The sequence below is a fragment of the Eurytemora carolleeae genome, unplaced genomic scaffold (genome assembly GCF_000591075.1).
Source record: "Eurytemora carolleeae unplaced genomic scaffold, Eaff_2.0 scaffold500, whole genome shotgun sequence".
Lineage (NCBI taxonomy): Eukaryota > Metazoa > Arthropoda > Copepoda > Calanoida > Temoridae > Eurytemora > Eurytemora carolleeae.
The window spans coordinates 229022-246987 of NW_019396405.1; the positions used below are offsets into that span (position 1 = coordinate 229022).

Here is a 17966-nt window from a genome sequence, read left to right on the forward strand (position 1 = left end):
TTCATTTTCATTGGAGGGGTTTGACAAATCGTTATTTATTATTATTTAAAACTTTATGCAAGGTAATTTACATTCCACTGGAGGGATTCAGATATCCTTCCTAGGGGTTTAATATTCCAATGGAGGAATTCAGATATCCTTCCTGTGGGCTTATAAATCCATTGGAGGGATTCAAATATCCTTCATGTGGGCATATAAATCCACTGGAGGGATTCAGATATCCTTCCTGTGGGGAATTCAGATATCCATCAATGGAGTTATAATAATTCCACTGGAGGGATTCAGATTTCCTTCCAGGGTTTTTTCATTCCACTGGAGGGATTCAGATATATAGTCAGCGGGTTTATAATTACACTGGAGGGATTCAGATATATATCCAGGGGGTTAATAATTACACTGGAGGGATTCAGATATATATCCAGGGGGTTACGCCAAACACAATTCATCTAAACAAATTAGTAATATTATTAGCGTTGCCCGTGGAATTAAAAAACGAATCGGAAAAAAAAATATGATTTTTGAAGAAAAAAATTCGATTTTTTGCCTATGACTCTGTTAAGTCCGGTTCATTTAGAGAACAGGGCCTACAACTAACCAGCTAGCGAGCTGTACATACAGTAGAAATGCAGATTATACCAGGAAAAACGGGACTGTACACCAGATGAACTATATAGTCCCTTCAAGTGAAATTCTTGTGAAGTTACCCCCATGGCACCCTCGAGTTTCCTCAAAAAAATTGATTCGGTCCAGCCGTTTGGCCAGCTATGGCTACATATACGTGCATTCATTTATATACATACACCCCTAATATATGTACATGAGCGAAGAGGTTTATCATATAGATAGACCAAATAGATTGACAACCTATTTGGATAGATGAATAAATAGACAATGTAAATAGATACAAGGTTATAATGCAAGGAAAGTTATCTCAGAGGTGTACGCATCTTTTGTACTGCAGTGTACTGTCTCTGGGCGGTAATGTAAACACAAGAGGGATGTCACAGCCTGGCATGGGATCCATCTTTCACATAAAAGATCAATGAAATATTCTGGTCATAGGAAACTATTATGTGAATTTTCAAAATTATCAAAATTTAATGCTTTTAACCTCCTCGGATACTAAACAAATAGATCAATAGATAGATAAATCAACTGATGAATAGATAGATTTAGTTAAATATTTTTAAAGCTTCTAATATTCTAAAGCTTTATTTCTTTGAGTTCTAAAGATCTCATGGAATCTTAAAGAAGAAGAAAATATTTTTGTGTGAAATGTTTTCATTTTGATTTGAAACAAACAAGAAAATTTTTAAATCCCGGCAAAAAGTTGTTTGCACTTAAAGGGAGTGTTCGCGAAAAATGAAAGGGGGTATAGGCTTACGGCGATAAATAATCTACGTTCTTCGGTATGAGACATTTTTAACAATTTTCTCATTATAGACGCAACAGATAGAAGAAAGATTAATAGCGATCAAAAGCGATTATTTATCGCCGTAAAGCCTATACCCCCTTTCATTTTTCGCGAACACTCCCTTTAATAATATGATAATACCCATTACAATTTGACATAAATAGACAAAAAAAAACTTCCAATCATTTTCTTCCTTACAAGGTGGGTAATACAGTGGAAGCCATAAAACTCTGGAATAGAATGACGACATTTCAACGATCTTATGTGTATGTAGTGAAATGGCACTGAATACACTACACAACTTTTGTTTTTTATGTACATTGGCCTATTTAATATCATATGTTGAATACAAAAGTTGTTTTGCTATAACACAGTTGTGATGGGTCTCTTTGTATATTATTCCAAGAGCAATGTTGAATTTTGATTAAATAAAAAAATGAATCTTTGTTAAGAACATTTATATAACCTTGACCTGTTCTCGAACCAGTTTAATCGATTTATATACTTTTGTTTTAAATTACTTAACCGCCATTTTGTAGATTTTTTAAATATTATTCTGTGAACCCAAGTTAATATGAAAATAAATTAGAAAGACACTTAATTACTGTTCAACCCAGGAGTCTATAGTCCATGCTCTTGATTAATCATCATGTCAAGATTAATGTATTACATTAATAAATAATGGATTATGTTTTTACGCTAAACTAAAGTAAATTTATTTTTAGATTAAAATCTTGCTTTAATCTTTTATTTGAAGGTGTGTGGAATTATATGTGTCGTAATCTTTTATACATATTGTACAAATCCAACTAATAAAAGAAATATTTGACCTCCCCCCCCCTCCCGCCCTCCACACACACACACAGAAAACGCAAAATAGCTAGAAATAAGCATTTCTTGACTGTTTATGGAAGACTACAATTGAAATCCGTTATGTTTTGTCCTTGGTTTAATTACCTATTGCCTCTTTAATCTTTTTCGCATATTCAAATCTTTCTGTTCCAGCAGCGTCAAGTTTTCGCTTCTCCAATTTCTGAAACCAAATGTCGCATGTATACTATTGGAGGGAAAAATAAATACAGTCATAATCAGAAAGACCCGGAATTAATTTACAGTTAGTTAGAGGCCGAAATTAAAGAATTTGAGCCGCAGCATAAATTTAAGACGCGGCTCAAATATGGTTGGTTCAACTTAAATTTGTATTAAATATTTCAAGATTTAAGCCGGCGGTCAATTAAAACCGATTTTTGGGGGATTTAAGACGTGGCTTAGATTCCTTAAATTCGGACACTGATTAACTTTCCTATCATGACTGTAAAAGAAAACAATGCACCCAGAGTCTGAAAATACGCGAAATTTAAGTTATAGCTTAAAAGTTCTGAAAATTAATGAGTTTCTACTTAAATATTAACCTTTCTAAATTTAACCCTAAAGGAAAATTAAAATATCCCGGAAAAATACAAACCAATTATTTTACGGGAATTACGGAGATTACGGATCGACAGAGATTATACAACATCAGCTGTTTAGTAACTTCAATTTCTTCACAAAACTGCAGCGCGAAAAATAACAAATATATTTTGTAATAGATTTATAAACTTAAATCGTCAGATTAAATAATTTTCATGCATTGAAATATCGCGAAATTTGATGCAGGTATTTTCGGGTTTAAAATTGAACTTGGAAAAATCGACAAGTTAAATATCTAAGCTGTAGCTTTAAATATAGGTTTTAATTAAGTCAGAAGCGCTTAACATAACTCTGTATAAGAAAATTTACCAGAATTAGTTGTGTTATCTCTATATCCGTGTATACCAGAAAATAAGAAAATTTACCAGAGTTAGTTGTGTTATCTCTATGTCCGTGTATACCAGAAAATAAGAAAATTTACCAGAATTAGTTGTGTTAACTCTATATCCGTGTATACCAGAAAATAAGAAAATTTACCAGAATGAGTTGTGTTATCTCTGTGTCCGTGTATACCAGAAAATAAGAAGATTTACCAGAATTAGTTGTGTTATCTCTATATCCGTGTATACCAGAAAATAAGAAAATTTACCAGAATTAGTTGTGTTATCTCTGTGTCCGTGTATACCAGAAAATAATAAAATTTACCAGAATTAGTTGTGTTATCTCTATATCCGAGTATACCAGAAAATAAGAAAATTTACCAGAATTAGTTGTGTTATCTCTGTATCCGTATATACCAGAAAACTCAGTTCATCATAGGGAGAGAGCACCTAGAGATAAGGAAATAAAGGGAATAGAACAAATGTTTTAATATAGCGTGCAGGGGGGCTGTTTTATCCCTTAACGAAGGACTCTTAAAACAGTTAACCCCCACACTCCCTTGCACACAGAATCGTGTTTACCCCCTGACTTTTAACAAATATCAAGATTTGAATATTTACCAAAAGTAAAGTTAAATACTAAGATTTTTTTAAAATCGGGCGTTTTTAAAAAGTCTAAAAAATTAAAATAAAAACTTTATCATCTCTATTTATACAATGATTCATAGACTGTTAACATAGATAGTCTAATAAAAGAAATAAATTAGAAAAGAGTCCTATAAAAGGAAAAATTTGAAATTATAAATATATATGGTTAGGTAAACTGTACCTGATCCAGGTTAAACTCTCCTTCAGTATTATCCGATCCTGCCGGGGTTCCAATTATACTGATCGCAGTTAAACCGACCTAAACATTAAAAAAAATAGAAATCGCAATATAATACACCCCCCTAGCTCTCTCTCCACGTAGTTTAAGGTTCTGTCAATATTCCAGAAAGCTGTGACTTTCGATCACAATTTACCCATTAAACATAACTTTTTAAGCCTTTTTTCTTAAATACTTTTTTGTTGGCAGATGCATTTTGATTGAAATATTAAAACACGAGCAAAACCTTGACCAAAACACGTTTTATTTCAAATAGCAGAAACCGAATGCTTCTCACTCAGAGCTGAAAACTTTAAAATGGTGGAAATCGAAATTTATGCGTGATCCTCTCTTTTTCCTAACATCGAGACTAACCTAATCTTTATTTGTATCCTGAAAAGTGTATAAAATTCAACCAATCAGAGTCGCGTATATGAAGCGGATACATTTGAAATTTTGCGCGCCATTTAAGATTATATAAAGAAATGGGAGGAACCCTCTAATTTAGAAAAACCGGTTTTTGATTTTTCTCTACTATATCAAAGAAAGAACGGTTTAAGAAGAAAATCAAAAGTGTGTCCATTGGATACTCAGATTAAGTAATCGGGATTAAGGATATCTCATTCTAAAGTTTTCAGCTCTGGTTCGTCTGGGGTGTCTCACACACACATACACCCCCACTCACTGGAAAAGAAGTGTCTAACGTCCAATGTTTGCCTTTGGGGGTTGGTTACCCCCCCCCCCCCTGTTAAATTCCTGTAAAAATTAATTGTAATAGACATGTGAAGAATCTAATTAATAAAAAACTGTTTTTTATTAAAAATATGAAAGTTTACCTGGTTATACTGGTTCTTCTTGTTCTGATAGTTTTTATGAAATACAAGTTTAATGAAGGAAACAGGACAGGGTCTGCCGTCATCAGCAATCTTAAATAATAGTTTACTGTCAAGAAAACAATGAACAGTAGAATCAAGAAAACAACGTTATTGGTACAGTGAAGCAAGAAAACAATGTGATTTATACAGTAGAAACAAGAAAACAATGTGATTTATACAGTAGAAACAAAAAAACAATGTGATTTATACAGTAGAAACAAAAAAACAATGTGATTTATACAGTAGAAGCAAGAAAACAAGGTGATTTAAACAGTAGAAACAAGAAAACAATGTTATTTGTACAGGAAAAGCAAGAAGACAATGTGATCTGTACAGTAGAAACCAGAAAACTTTGTTGCTTGTACAGTAGTAACCAGTAAACTATGTGATTTATACAGTAAAAACCAGAAAACTATGTGATGTATACAGTAGAAACCAGAAAACATTCTGTAGAAACAAGAAAAAATGAAATGATTGTTTTCTCTTCACTATATTTTTAATTAAAAAATGATAAATGATAAAAAAATGTTGTGATCATATCAGTTACAAGTCACGGAATTAATCCTAATTTAATGATGAAAAAACGACAATTGGTTTACTGTTCACGCTGAGCTTGGCAATTTAGCTTCATTCCAAATAAATTTGGGATTATAATGTTGAATGCAAAATATTTTAACAATCCTATAAAAAGAAGCGGTTAACATGCTTTTAATTAAGAAGGGGCAATTTACAATGCCATTAAATGTTATTCACCGCAATTCAAAATCATTTATTTTTTTATAGGAAAAAATATTTGATCATTTTGCTAATACAAAGGCAGATTTAAAGGATACAAGCTATTATATGATCCGGCCTGCAACTCTCTTAAGATAAAGTTTCACTTGAAAATACGTAGACAGTCCCTTTAATAAAGTAAAATTGTTCACTGAGTACTATACCTCTACGGTGATAAGTTGACGAGCATTATAATCAAATTGTTCATTGGACTCTGGAAACACACTTCCCAACTTAAATATTTATATTTTTAGACTTCTCATCTGAAATATGTATATTCTTAAACTTCCCATCAGAAATATATATATTTTTAAACTTCCCATCTGAAATATTTATATTTTTAAACTTCTCATTTGAAATATTTATATTCTTAAACTTCTCATCTGAAATATTTATATTCTTAAACTTCTCATCTGAAATATTTATATTCTTAAACTTCTCATCTGAAATATTTATATTTTTCGACTTCTCATTTGAAATATTTATATTTTTAGACTTCTCATCTAAAATATGTATATTTTTAAACTTCCCATCTGAAATATATATATTTTTAAACTTCCCATCTGAAATATATATTATTAAGCTTCCATTCAGAAATGAATTTTTGGCAGAATCTTAATTTCAACCCATCAGAAAAAAAGTAGGGTTCTCGACCCCCTCCCCTTTCATTTGAAACGATAAGTAGATTTAATTAATTTTGAATAAAGAATTGTATTTTCTTTTTTACATGAGATAGATTTTTTGTTGAATGTTTCAAGTTGTTTGATCTCAAACTTTATTCTTTTTAATATTTTTGCTGACAAAACTTTAAACCTAAAATTTATTCTTTTTTCAATATTTTTACTCTAAAATATGGGAACCCAATACACCAACCATTTCATAATAAATAATCTAAGAAATCCGCTGACTATATTTGGGACATTTCAAAGATAGGACAGTCCATAGATAGGAAATGTCATAGAGAGAACATTTCATTTAAGACATTTCAAGAAAGACTTTTTAAAGATTGGTCATTTTAATTTCATATACAGGACATGGTTCATAGCCAAGACGTTTCATAGAGTGGAAATTTCATCTGCAGGGCATTTCATAGACAGGACATTTAATAGAGATGACATTTCATAGACAGGGCATTTCAAAGACAGGACATTTCATAGACAGGACATATGGACAGGACTTGTTACAGATAGGACATATTATAGAGAGGACATTTTACAGAAAGGACATTTCATAGATATGACTGTGATTGATAGGACATCTCATAAATAAGACATTTGATTGACAGGACAAATGATTGATAGGACATTTAACTGATAGAACATTTAATTGATAGAACATTTCATAAACAGGACATTTGTTTGAAAGGAATTTTCATAGATAGGACATTTGCCTAAACAGACAGGATGCAGCAAAACTTGAGGCCTAATGTAATATATACGTCGTCATTTGTTCACATAATATATACGCCAATTCTGTAATGCGATTAACTTCATCATACCCATCAATGTGATTTAATGCGTTATAGATAGTAACCGCTCATACTTATAATTACGCTGTAAATAACCAAACTATTTCTATGGAAAGGAGGGGGGGAGGGGGGAGGGGGGTTATGGGAAGGGGTAAATTATGGAAGGAGGAAGGAAAGGTGCGCGCCACAATGTCTAAATACAGAATACAACAATAAATCATGATCCAGGATAATCTGTCTATTAAGCATGGTACAAAAAAATCGTATTTTCGACCTAAAATCTACTTTCAAGATTCTATTTGTCAAAACAATATTCATGATTGTCAATACTTTGAATAACAACAATAAACAATAAACTTAAAAGTCTGGAAACAGATAAATTCAGTATTTTATCTTTAAACATTCAAAGTCTGCCAGAGGTAAATTTGAAGAATTTAAAACTTTTTCAGCCACAACCTTTGACCAATTTTGGCCATCAGTCATTGCACTACAAGAAATATGGAATAAACCTCAGAAGTTAGAATTTATTTTAGAAAATTACCATCATTTACACATTAGAATAAGAGATAAACAATAGTATAGTTCTTTTAGGGGCATCTGAAATATCTGAAGGTTTCAATACGTTTTTCTCTAATAAAGGTCCTCAACTAGCAAAGAATATCCCGAATTTAACAAAAGATATCTCTGATTTTCTCTCAAAAAACTGATGAAAACTTTGTTTTTGCAAATATGACCCCTGATATCATAAATGATGCCCTTAGAAAATTAAAAAATTAAAACATCTCTGGTCTACATAACATTTCTAGAAACCAAATAAAGTCGAGTGTCAAGTGTCATGGGTCCTATCTGCCATTTATTTAATATGTCGTTTAAAACTGGCATAATTCTGTAATGCGATTAACCCATTCCATGTTCGTAGATAGATATAACTTCGTAATGGCCATAAATGTGATGTAATGCGTTTATATATAGTAACAGCTCATAACTTGTAATTACGCTGTTATTTAAAGAGAAGAAAGTAGCTTACTTCAATCAAGGGTGTAAATTCCTCTCTTGAAGATATACTTTGTGGAGTTCCTCAGGGGTCAATATTAGGCCCAATTTTATTCTTAATTCTCATAAATGACCTTGCAAACGCATCAAAACTATTTACCATACTTTTTGCTGATGACACAACATTACAATATTCTTCGGAAAAACTAAAAATTATATATTATTTTGCAAATTTAGAGCTTTAAAAAAATGCAGATTGGTTCAAAACAAATAAACTGAAATTAAATGCCTCTAAAACAAAGTATATACTTTTCAGAAAGAAAACAAAAGTTCTGGTAGGTAACTCACTTAAACTTTTCATCAAAAATAAGGAAATAAATAGAAAAGGTGCTGGCTGTAAAAATGAATCCTTTAAGTTTGTGGGATTACATGAAAAACCTAACCTGGAATCACCATGATAAAGCTGTGAAAAAAACAAAGCATCTAGCACAGTGTCAGATGTAAGAAATCTACCTCCAAGGAAAATTAAACATACTATTTTAATTCATTATTTCGCTCATTTGAAGAAAATGGAATTTCAGCCTGGGGGAGAAATAAAAATCCTGAAAAAATTAGCTTGCTCCAAAACGTTGAGTTAGAATTATTGATACTGCAAAAACAGTTTCACATACCGATCCTCTTTTCTTTAAAGGGACTGTAAAGGAAAAATGAAAGGGGATATAGGCTGAAAGCTAATCACTTTAGCTCCCGATCGCGACCCATGAAAGCTATATCTGATGTTCCTATCTCGAGAAACTGATTTACAACTTTGTCAAATTTATACGAAAATTAATATATTTACAATTTTGTATAAAAGTAGTGGGTTTAAAACGATCAAATTCAGTAAATATGCAACCAATCTGAAAACGATTATATCCCAGAGAAAGCTAATTGTAACTTAGGTTTACTCCAATTCTAATTTTATATTTGTTATTTCCATTTTTCATAGATTTAATTCATAATATTATTTATACGTCCGTATTGCTTGACTAGAAATTCCACCAATGGCAATGCAGTAAAGTGGTCACGTGATACAGGCGGAGACACGTGACCAGTATACTGCTCTGCCATTGGTGATAGTTCTGGTCACGTGATTTAAGTTTAAGATTTTCTAAATTTTACATATATGAACTTTCGTATAATTTTAACACAGTTTTATATCAATTTCTCGAGACAGGAACATCAGATAAAACTTTCATTGGTCGCAATCAAGAGCTAAAGTTATTAGCTTTCAGCCCATACCCCCTTTCATTTTTCCTTTACAGTCCCTTTAAGTATAAAATCCTTAAGTTAAATTATTTGACTGAATTTAGTCAAGCAACATTTATGTATAAATACACGAAAAAATTTCTATCCACCTCATTTAACAATACTTTTAAAAAACTCGAAAATTTTGAAAGATCTCTTAACTATCAAATTGACATTCTGAATACAGGCTCATTAGAATATCTTCCCTCATATGCACTTCTTAAGATATGGAATAAACTGCCATTTGATTTAAAAGAAGTGCCTCGTTAGGTATCTTTAAAAAAGTTTATTTGAAAGTTATCTGACGCCTTCATCTCAAAGTACAATAAACCCTCTTGTTATTCTTACAAAAAATGAATATAGAACTTAGTAGATTGTTTACATGCTTAATCTATTTCTGTTAAACGTGCTAAACTGAAAAAATCAATTATTTTATTATGCTGCACCTCGGTCTCTCTAAATGTATCCATGACTTATCGTAAACTTTCAAAACCTAGTAATATTCATCATATTGTAGACGTTTTAATATTAATTAGGTGGGGATAATACCCAAAAAAGCAAATAGCTTATCTCCACCAAATAGCTGTAATACATACATATAGAAAACAAAATAAAAATAGTTGCAGATTTTTTGCTTTTAACATTATAACTTGTATGTGTATTTTTAGCAATAAACTATATCTTATCTTTTCTTATCTTATGGACTACAAAATGTATGTAGATCGGTTGACTGAGACTGATATTGATTAAGTTATCAGAAGCCTAAGTAAGCTTGAAACCAAGTTTTTGGTACTCGTTAAAACATTACAAGGGGAGAAATTGCCTGTGTAGCAATTTCAGTTGGACTGTGTGTCCTTGTGAATTGGGGAGTTAGAGCCTGGTTGAGATTTGGACTGCATGTGTCCTTTAGAACTGGGGAGTTAAGCCTGGTTGAGATTTGGACTGTGTGTCCTTTAGAACTGGTGAGTTAAGTCTGATTGAGATTTGGACTGTGTGTCCTTTAGAACTGGGGAGTTAAGTTTGATTGAGATTTGGACTGTGTGTCCTTTAGAACTGGGGAGTTAAGTCTGATTGAGATTTGGACTGTGTGTCCTTTAGAACTGGGGAGTTAAGAGAGTTAAGTCTGATTGAGATTTGGACTGTGGGCCTTTAGAACCGGGGAGTTAAGTCTGATTGAGATTTGGACTGTGTGTCCTTTAGAACTGGGGAGTTAAATCTGATTTAGATTCGGACTGTGTGTCCTTTAGAACTGGGGAGTTAAGCCTGGTTGAGATTTGGACTGTCCGTCCTTTAGAACTGTGGATTTAAGTCTGGTTGAGATTTGGACTGTGTGTCCTTTAGAACTGTGGATTTAAGTCTGATTGAGATTTGGACCGTGTGTCCTTTAGAACTGTGGATTTAAGTCTGATTGAGATTTGGACCGTGTGTCCTTTAGAACTGTGGATTTAAGTCTGATTGGGATTTGGACCGTGTGTCCTTTAGAACTGGGGAGTTAAGTCTGATTGAGATTTGGACTGTGTGTCCTTTAGAACTGGTGAGTTAAGTCTGATTGAGATTTGGACTGTGGGCCTTTAGAACCGGGGAGTTAAGTCTGATTGAGATTTGGACTGTGTGTCCTTTAGAACTGGGGAGTTAAATCTGATTTAGATTCGGACTGTGTGTCCTTTAGAACTGGGGAGTTAAGCCTGGTTGAGATTTGGACTGTGTGTCCTTTAGAACTGGGGAGTTAAGTCTGATTGAGATTTGGACTGTGTGTCCTTTAGAACTGGGGAGTTAAGTCTGGTCGAGACTTGGACTATGTGTCCTTTAGAACTTGGGAGTTAAGCCTGATTGAGATTTGGACTGTGTGTCCTTTAGAACTTGGGAGTTAAGTCTGATTGAGATTTGGACTGTGTGTCCTTTAGAACTGGGGAGTTAAGTCTGATAGAGATTTGGACTGTGTGTCCTTTAGACTCGGATATTTAGAACTGGTTGATCTTGTTAACGAATAGACCTGGATAGATTCGTCACGAGTAAAATGTTATGGAGTAGGCGTTTACTTCAAGGACATTTCATTGATAGGACATTTCATAGATAGGACATTTGTTTGATAGGACATTTCATAGAACACATTTTGTATACTTCCACTATGTATGTATTTGTTATACCAGCGTGAAGCTAATACCTCCATAAAATGCGCATTTTTCCTATCTCTAGAGCTTCCTCTTGCCACCTCTCCAACTTGTATATCAATCTGAGTAGAGACAGCCCACGCATTTCCAAGCATCTGAATTTAATCAACATGTAACAAAGAATTTTTCCTGTTTGTTTGGATTTTTTTGTAGCTTAGATGGCTCAAACAATTCGCAACACATTTTTCCCTAATGCGCATCCCCCCATTCCACAAGAGCAACAATTAAAACTTGGTGCTGCATTTACCTGTATTTGTTCGATCTGTGCTGGAGTACTTAGGAGAAGTACCAAAGATTGAGGATAGATGGAGTACTTGCTTGACAGCCAGCCTTTACTCTACAAAATAATATTCTACAAAATTTAAATACAACTTATTAAAAAAAATCCTCATAAAAGAAACATTGCCAAACTAACAGCTTATATTTAAGGATAAAAGCAAAAAATAAGCATTATATGTCCGATATCCACATTTCAAAAGTTCCCAGCGAAGACCTGAAAACTTTAGAATGGTGGATATTGAGATCAATGCTTGATCCTTTATTTTTGCGAATCTCCAGACTTATCTAGTCTTTAGATTAATTTCTAGGGATTAGAGATGCGCTCCTTAACTCTTGAAAAACCGGTTTTTAATTTTCCCGCATTTGTGGTGTTATATCAATTGGACTAATGATCGATCGTTCAAAAGGACTTATAAGTCCTCAAATGTGATAAAATATGCTTTTGCATAAGTTTATTTTAATATGATTAAATTTATATATTTGTTTAAATGCTCAGAAAGCCGGCTTGTGTACAGCTGACTTTAGTTCAATCGAATATTAGTCCAATCGATGTAGCATCGTACAGGGTGTCCCACGAAACATGACAGTATGCAGGACGACTTGAATGTCGTCTTGATTTTTGATATAATTTGCTGCGTTTCTTTGTCAACCTAATTTTAGAAGTAAATTTCTAGAGATAATAATCACAAAATTTCCTTTGTCCTGCCATTTCCAAAATGTGGTCTGCCTTTTTTGTGCTTTCAATATTGCCCGAGATATGAAGAATTTCGTTCAGATTTCGACAATTTTGCTTTTATTTAACAAAATTGAAATCTGAACCAAACTCTTTATATCTCCGGTAATATAGAAAGCACAAAAAACGCAGACCACTTTTTGGAAATGCCAGGGCTATGAGAATTATGTGATAATTGTTTCAAGAATCATACATGTTAAAGTAGATACAAGACTAAATGTCACAAATAAATTCAAATACCAAAGACGACTTCCAAGTCGTCTTGTTATTGTCATGTTTCGTGGGACACCCTGTATCTGTATTTGTATTCAAACTAATCTTTATTGCACAAAGAAAGAAATGTGATATACAACAAAAGCGGATTAAAAAGATAATTAAAAGTTTCCACATTCGATATTCAGATTGAGTGATCAAAGCTGGGAACTTTTGAATGGTGGACATCAGAATTAATGCTTGATCCACTCTTTTTCTTAATCTCGAGATTAAATAATGCTTGTTCTACTCATATTATTAATCTCCAGATCAATTAACCGATCGGGATTAAACGAAGCGTGACTCTGATTGGTTGAATTTTATACATTTTTCAGAGCTGAAAACTTTAGAATGGCGGATCGACATAAATCCTCTTTTTCTTAATCCCAGATTAAATATTGCTTGTTCACCTCTTGTTATTAATCTCCAGATTTATTAACAGATCGGGTTTAAGGATATCCCATTTTAAAGTTTTTAGCACAGGATAATTAAGTACAAGATTAGGTTAGATTAGTCTCGAGATTATGAAAAATAGAGGATCCAGTATTGTTCTCGATATCCACTATTCTAAAGTTCCCAGCTCTGAACTCAGAACTATTGTGTTGTAAATTTCGTGATTAAGCATTGATCTACATCTTAAGTAGATTTACGGATTAATTTAATTACTCTCCGACATCCCGTGATTGTGATACTCTTCAGGGATAACTTGTATTAAGGGATCAAGTATTAATCCCAGATTTAAAAATGCCCTCACAGGATATCAAAATCACGCATTCAAGATTAACAATACCCACTCTAAAGTTCGGATCTCAGCTTTAAAATATATAAGATAAAAAGTTTTAACTTTCAAAACCTCTTTCTCTAGATGAAACCAAATGTTTTTCTCCGTTTTTTTATAAAACTTTAAAATATCAAGTTTTGATAAGAAGAAAATGTAGATATCGTAAATTTGGTAATTTTTGTCACTTGTAAATTGTCAAGGAATAAATTTAAACTTGTTAGAAAATATCCATAAAACTTGTCAAGGAATATACATGAAACTTGTCAAGGAATATACATGAAAATTGTCAAGGAATATACATGAAACTTGTCAAGGAATACACATAAAACTTGTCAAGGAATATACAAAAGACATGTCAAGGAATATATATGAAAAAATCACTTGATAATAAAAGCCCTAGTCCCTACCTGAAGTCCAATCCTATTCCCTACCTAAAGTCAAATCCTAGTTCCTATCTATAGTCCAATCCTAGTCCCTACCTAAGGTCTATTTCTATACCCTACCTAAAGTCCAATCATAGGCCATACCTAGAGTCAAATCCTAGCCTCTACCTAAAGTCCAATTCTGCACTTGTCCCTACCTAAAGTCAAATCCTGAAGTAGTCCCTACAAGTAGTCCAATTCTAATCTATTCCCTTCATGCACTAGTCCCTACCTGGAGTCCAATCCTGCACTTGTCCCTACCTGTAGTCCAATCCTGCGCTAGTCCCTACCTGTAGTCCAATCCTGCAATAGTCCCTACCTGTAGTCCAATCTGCAATAGTCTCTACCTGTAGTCCAATCCTGCACTAGTCCCTACCTGTAGTCCAATCCTGCAATAGTCCCTACTTGGAGTCCAATCCTGCACTAGTCCCTACCTGTAGTCCAATCCTGCAAAAGTCCCTACCTGTAGTCCAATCCTGCAATAGTCCCTACCTGTAGTCCAATCTTGCAATAGTCCCTACCTGTAGTCCAATCCTCCAGTAGTCCCTACCTGTAGTCCAATCCTGCAATAGTCCCAACCTGTAGTCCAATCCTGCAATAGTCCCTACCTGTAGTCCAATCCTGCACTAGTCCCTACCTGAGTCCAATCCTGCAATAGTCCCTACTTGGAGTCCAATCCTGCACTAGTCCCTACCTGTAGTTCAATCCTGCACTAGTCCCTACCTGTAGTCCAATCCTGCAATAGTAACCTGTAGTCCAATCCTGCACTAGTCCCTACCTGAGTCCAATCCTGCAATAGTCCCTACTTGGAGTCCAATCCTGCACTAGTCCCTACCTGTAGTCCAATCCTGCACTAGTCCCTACTTGGAGTCCAATCCTGCACTAGTCCCTACCTGTAGTCCAATCCTGCACTAGTCCCTACCTGTAGTCCAATCCTGCAATAGTCCCTACCTGTAGTCCAATCCTCCAGTAGTCCCTACCTGTAGTCCAATCCTGCAATAGTCCCTACCTGTAGTCCAATCCTGCAATAGTCCCTACCTGCAGTAGTCCCTACCTGTAGTCCAATCCTGCAGTAGTCCCTACCTGTGGTCCAATTTCTAGAATGTTAGAATGACTAAACCCGTCATCCTGACTAGTAGACTCCACTACTCTGAAGTCCAACCTTACAGGCATATTAAATACTCTGGAAATAGTATTAAATGTAATTCATATGAATATGAGAAAAATGATGAATAATGTGGATAATAAATATGTTTGAATATGAGTAGGATAATGAATATGTTTGAATGTGAATAGGATAATGAATATGTTTAAATATGAGGAGGATAATGAATATGTTTGAATATGAGGAGGATAATGAATATGTTTGAATATGAGTAGGATAATGAATATGTTTGAATATGAATATGAGGAGGATAATGAATATGTTTGAATATGAGTAGGATAATGAATATGTTTGAATATGAGGAGGATAATGAATATTTTTAAATATGAGTAGGATAATGAATATGAGAAAAATTATGAATAATGTGAATAATGAATATGTTTGAATATGAGTAGGATAATGAATATGTTTGCATGTGAGTAGGATGATTAATATGTTTGAATATGAGGAGGATAATGAAAATGTTTGAATATGAGTAGGATATCGAATATGTTTGAATATGTGTAGGATAATGAATTTGTTTGAATATGAGGAGGATAATGAATATGTTTGAATGTGAGTAGGATAACGAATATGTTTGAATATGAGTAGGATAATGAATATGTTTGAATATGAGTAGGATAATGAATATGTTTGAATATGAGTAGGATAATGAATATGTTTGAATGTGAGTAGGATAATGAATATGTTTGAATGTGAGTAGGATAATGAATATGTTTAAATGTGAGTAGGATAATGAATATATTTGAATATGAGTAGGATAATGCATATGTTTGAATGTGAGTAGGATAATAAATATGTTTGAATATGAGGAAGATAATGAATATGTTTGAATTTGAGTAGAATAATGAATATGTTTGAATATGAGTAGGATAATGAATATGTTTGAATATGAGGAGGATAATGAATATGTTTGAATGTGAGTAGGATAATGAATATGATTGAATGTGAGTAGGATAATGAATATGTTTGAATATGAGTAGGATAATGAATATATTTGAATATGAGTAGGATAATGAATATGTTTGAATGTGAGTGGGATAATAAATATGTTTGAATATGAGGAGGATAATGAATAAGTTTGAATGTGAGTAGGATAATGAATATGTTTGAATGTGAGTAGGATAATGAATATGTTTGAATATGAGTAGGATAATGAATATATTTGAATATGAGTAGGATAATGCATATGTTTGAATGTGAGTAGGATAATAAATATGTTTGAATATGAGGAGGATAATGAATATTTTTGAATTTGAGTAGAATAATGAATATGTTTGAATATGAGTAAGATAATGAATATGTTTGAATATGAGGAGGATAATGAATATGTTTGAATGTGAGTAGGATAATGAAAATGTTTAAATGTGAGTAGGATTATGAATATGTTTGAATGTGTGTAGGATAATGAATATGTTTAACTGTGAGTAGGAGGATGAATATGTTTAAATGTGAGTAGGATAATGAATATGTTTGAATGTGTGTAGGATAATGAATATGTTTAAATGTGAGTAGGATAATGAATATGTTTGAATGTGAGTAGGATAATGAAAATGTTTGGATATGAGAAGGATGATGAATATGTTTAAATGTGAGTAGGATAATAAATATGTTTGAATATGAGTAGGATAATGAATATGTTTGAATATGAGAAGGATAATGAATTTGTATGAATATGAGTAGGATAATGAATATGTTTAAATGTGAGTAGAATAATAAATATGTTGGAATATGTGTAGGATAATGAATATGTTTGAATATGAGAAGGATAATGAATTTGTATGAATATGAGTAGGATAATGAATATGTTTAAATGTGAGTAGGATAATGAATATATTTGAATATGAGTAGGATAATAAATATGTTTGAATATGAAAAGGATAATAAATATGTTTGAATATGAGTAGGATAATAAATATGTTTGAATGTGAGTAGGATAATGAATATGTTTAAATGTTTGTAGGATAATAAATATGTTTAAATGTGAGTAGGATAATGAATATGTTTGAATATGAGTAGGATAATGAATATGTTTAAATGTGTGTAGGATAATAAATATGTTTGAATATGAGTAAGATAATGAATATGTTGGAATATGAGTAGGATAATGAATATGTTTAAATGTGAGTAGGATAATGAATATGTTTGAATGTGAGTAGGATAATGAATATGTTTGAATGTGAGTAGGATAATGAATATGTTTAAATGTGAGGAGGATAATGAATATGTTTAAATGTGAGGAGGATAATGAATATGTTTGAATGTGAGTAGGATAATGAATATGTTTGAATGCGTGACAGAAATGAAAGACTATTAAACCTCTGCTTCTATATATTTATATATATAGTTCCCAAGGAGACTATAAACATGGGGAAAGGTTTGGTCAAGCCTCTACAACGTTACAGGGGCGTAGAATAGAATAGAAGGTTAAATTTCTGGTATATTTAGACCCCTCCCCCTCCCCTTCCCCAACTTTTTAATATTTTAACCCTATTCAGGCTGGCGTCTGGTTTACCCCTTTATATTTCCTTATTGTGATGCAAATTTATAACATTTGATACAATGTTTGGAAAGCCCTAGGGCTCTACTTCAATAATCTGCAAAAAAAATTGCACATTTACAAAATTTCAGGTATTTATTGCAATTGCAAAACATGTGTAAAAATAAAATAAAAATAAATACAAAATCCAATTACCT

General features: G+C 32.7%; 1 protein-coding gene across 1 annotated transcript; it reads right to left on the bottom strand.

Annotated features, from left to right (window-relative positions):
- Positions 1 to 426: 426 nt before the first annotated feature.
- LOC111702631 (centrosomal protein of 104 kDa) lies at positions 427 to 15305 on the bottom strand. The gene is made up of 9 exons (XM_023474383.1): positions 15188 to 15305; positions 11885 to 11974; positions 11631 to 11732; positions 5883 to 5951; positions 4906 to 4995; positions 4034 to 4111; positions 3586 to 3654; positions 2372 to 2447; positions 427 to 446 (listed from the first exon to the last, which is right to left on the bottom strand). Exons 1-9 carry the CDS (start codon positions 15275 to 15277, stop codon positions 427 to 429), a joined length of 684 nt encoding a protein of 227 aa, XP_023330151.1. The 5' UTR covers positions 15278 to 15305.
- Positions 15306 to 17966: the final 2661 nt, after the last annotated feature.